Source organism: Limulus polyphemus, unplaced genomic scaffold (genome assembly GCF_000517525.1).
Source record: "Limulus polyphemus unplaced genomic scaffold, Limulus_polyphemus-2.1.2 Scaffold3044, whole genome shotgun sequence".
In the NCBI taxonomy this organism is placed as follows: domain Eukaryota; kingdom Metazoa; phylum Arthropoda; class Merostomata; order Xiphosura; family Limulidae; genus Limulus; species Limulus polyphemus.
This window is the reverse complement of record NW_013668654.1, coordinates 135,640-138,703: the sequence shown is the minus strand read 5'-3', so window position 1 is coordinate 138,703 and position 3,064 is coordinate 135,640. Positions and strand designations below refer to the sequence as shown.

At 38.0% G+C, this 3,064-nt stretch overlaps 1 protein-coding gene across 1 annotated transcript in view; it reads left to right on the top strand.

Moving 5' to 3' along the window:
* Positions 1–840: 840 nt before the first annotated feature.
* The window catches only part of LOC106468531 (alkaline phosphatase, tissue-nonspecific isozyme-like), a gene marked incomplete at its 5' end in the record, with an annotated part of 22,844 nt that continues 20,620 nt past the window's right edge, over positions 841–3,064 (top strand). Inside the window, 1 exon segment of the mRNA XM_022396867.1 lies at positions 841–1,015. Within this exon segment, the coding sequence (XP_022252575.1) occupies positions 841–1,015 (175 nt within the window).

Here is a 3,064-nt window from a genome sequence, read left to right as displayed (position 1 = left end):
AAACAAAGATAAGTTTCTTAGTTTCTGATGCGGCTAATAGAAACAAAGTTAAGGTTTGGTTTATTTTCGATACAGCTAATGGTGACTAGAAGTAAGTTTTGTTTTCAATGACACGAGTGGGATTGAAAAGACTAATCTTTGTTTTGGGTATCAGAAGAGACGTTACAAATAGATATCTTTGTAAATAAAGTAGCAGTATTAATTGTCTCCAATGCTGTAATCATTGAGCTAGTCATCACCACCCACAGCCAACTCTTGGGCTACACTTTTACCAACGAATAGTTGGATTAACCGTCACATTATACCACCTCCAGAGCTAAAAGGGCGAGCATGTTTGGTAAAACAGGGATTCGAACCCGCGACCCTCAGATTGCGAGGTCACGTACCCTAACTACCTCGCCATGCATGCCAACATGATGAAAGAGAGATGAGAATTTTCTTTCATGTGGCATTAAGAGCATGATTAAAAACGTGGGTTTTGGGAACAATTAACGGTGTTTTCTATAATGGTTTCAGTTTTGGAGATAATTAATACTGTTATCTAGAAGAATGGTTACAGTTTTGGTAACAGTTGATGCTGTTATCTAGAAGAATGGTTACAGTTTTGGTAACAGTTGATGCTGCTATCTAGAAGAATGGTTACAGTTTTGGTAACAGTTGATGCTGTTATCTAGAAGCCTTCCCTCTAGTCTTACACTGCTAAATTAGGGACAGCTAGCGCGGATAGCCCTCGTGTAGCTCTTCGCGAAATTCAAAACAAACAAACTTTTCTAAGACGTTGCAGAGTTTTGGTTGTCAAGACTTCTGTTACTCTACACTATTTTGTTTTTCTTTCTATAGACTTATAGCACAGATAAGCAAGTCCCTGATTCCGCCTCTACAGCCACAGCATTTCTCTGCGGCATCAAAACAAAGTTCCAAATGATCGGTGTTTCTGCAAGAACCAAACACCAAGACTGTGAATCAGTGTTTGGTAATGAAGTTTCTTCAATTCTCCAATGGGCTCAAGTTGCAGGTAATTGTCATGTAGTAAAATATATACGGTCATTAAACATACTGAGTGTCTGTATAAACTGGCGATCTTACTTTATACCAGATTTATAATTTAAGAACTGTACTCAAAGGGAAAGTAAAGCACGAATTAACATTACATGAAAAATGATTATGTTTTTTTTTTTTAAGATTGATGACCTAACATCATGAGAGAGGTATCTTTGCGGATTTACAGCGCTAGAAACCGGGCTTCGATACCCGTGGTGGGCAGCGCACAGATAGCCCAATGTGTAGCCTTGTGCTTACTACAAACAAACAGACAAAACAAAGATCATGAGAGAGGAAATCACTTTGAAACCAGCAAGATTAATCAAACTATATTTAATACTTGTTTCTTCAGCTTCCCACTCACTAGGTGTGATAGTCGAATGTAGTCAATACAACAGTAAATTAAAGAGGTAATCGAACATTAAAGATCTTATCTAGCATTTACAACATTCTCTCAGTATTACATGCCACTATTTCTGGGCCCTAGTTATTTTGCTGTTTTTAATATCATTGTTGATCAAAAGAAACTATTATAGAGATCGTAACTTTAATTTTCAAACAAAAGCAATCAATTAACCTTAGCCAAAGTAAAAAGGGGTTACAAATTATTTTATTGGAACAAATATTTTTCTTGCATGAGTGCATATCACAGTGACACCTAGTATTATTTTTCGGAATGATAATGACAGCTAATGTTATTTTTGGGGAAGAGGGACATGCTATATTTAAGTGATAGATAACTATTATGGGGAGAGAGACATGCTATATTTAAGTGAAAGATAACTATTATGGGGAGAGAGACATGCTATATTTAAGTGATAGATAACTATTACGGGGGAGAGGCACTTAAATATAGCATGTCCCTCTCCCCCGTAATAGTTATCTATCACTTAAATATAGCATGTCCCTCTCCCCATAATAGTTATCTATCACTTAAATATAGCATGTCTCACTTAAATATAGCATGTCTCTCTCCCCATAATAGTTATCTTATAGCATGTCCCTCTCCCCATAATAGTTATCGTTAAGTGATAGATAACTATTGTGGGGAGAGGGACATGCTATATTTAAGTGATAGATAACTATTACACGAGAGAGGGACATGCTATATTTAAGTGATAGATAACTATTACGGGGGAGAGGGACATGCTATATTTAAGTGATAGATAACTATTACGGGGGAGAGGGACATGCTATATTTAAGTGAAGAAATAATTCTATTATCAGGGAAGCACACCTCTGGTATTGAGAAGTAACGTTATTTTTTCAAGGAACAATATTTGTCTTTTCTATCTAAACAATACTTTCTGCGACACGTGGGTTAAACGGCCACATCAGAAGCTCTTAAGTCTTGGGTATAAATGTATAAACATCCCCAACGGCAGTCTCTGCTTATAAGACTTTCTTAACCGAATGGCAAGACTGAATGTCATAGTTATAATGCCTTCACAAAAGAGAGTGAAAAGCGTGTTCATCGACATATCGCGGCTCGAACTCGGGAATACTTGATTGGCAGCCCAGTACGCTAACCACTGGGACACATTCAGTTTCTTTAACAGGGAAGCACATTATGTTCTAATGAGAGGTCCTGCTGTTTTCAGGTGGTTTGGGTGCTTGACTCGCAACTTGAGGATCGCGGGTTCGTATCTCCGTCACACCAAACATGCTTGCCCTATCAGCCGTTGAGGTGTTATAATGTGACGGTCAATCTCACTATTCGTTGGTAAGAGAGTAGCCCAAGAGTTGGAGATGGGTGGTGATGACTAGCTGCCTTCCCTCCAGTCTTCCCCTGCTAAATTAGGTACGGTTAGCGCACACAGCCCTCGTGTAGCTTTGCGCGAAATTCAAAAACAAACATACTATTTTCAAGAAAGCACTGTAAGTGAATGAGAGAAGGCACTATGTTCAGGAGAAAGTGTACAGTAAGAAGAGCTAACACTATTTTTTAGAAGAACACGTTGTATTACAATGTCAGCTAAATCTATTATCAGGGAAAAGTAACGGTATGATATTGAAAACACTG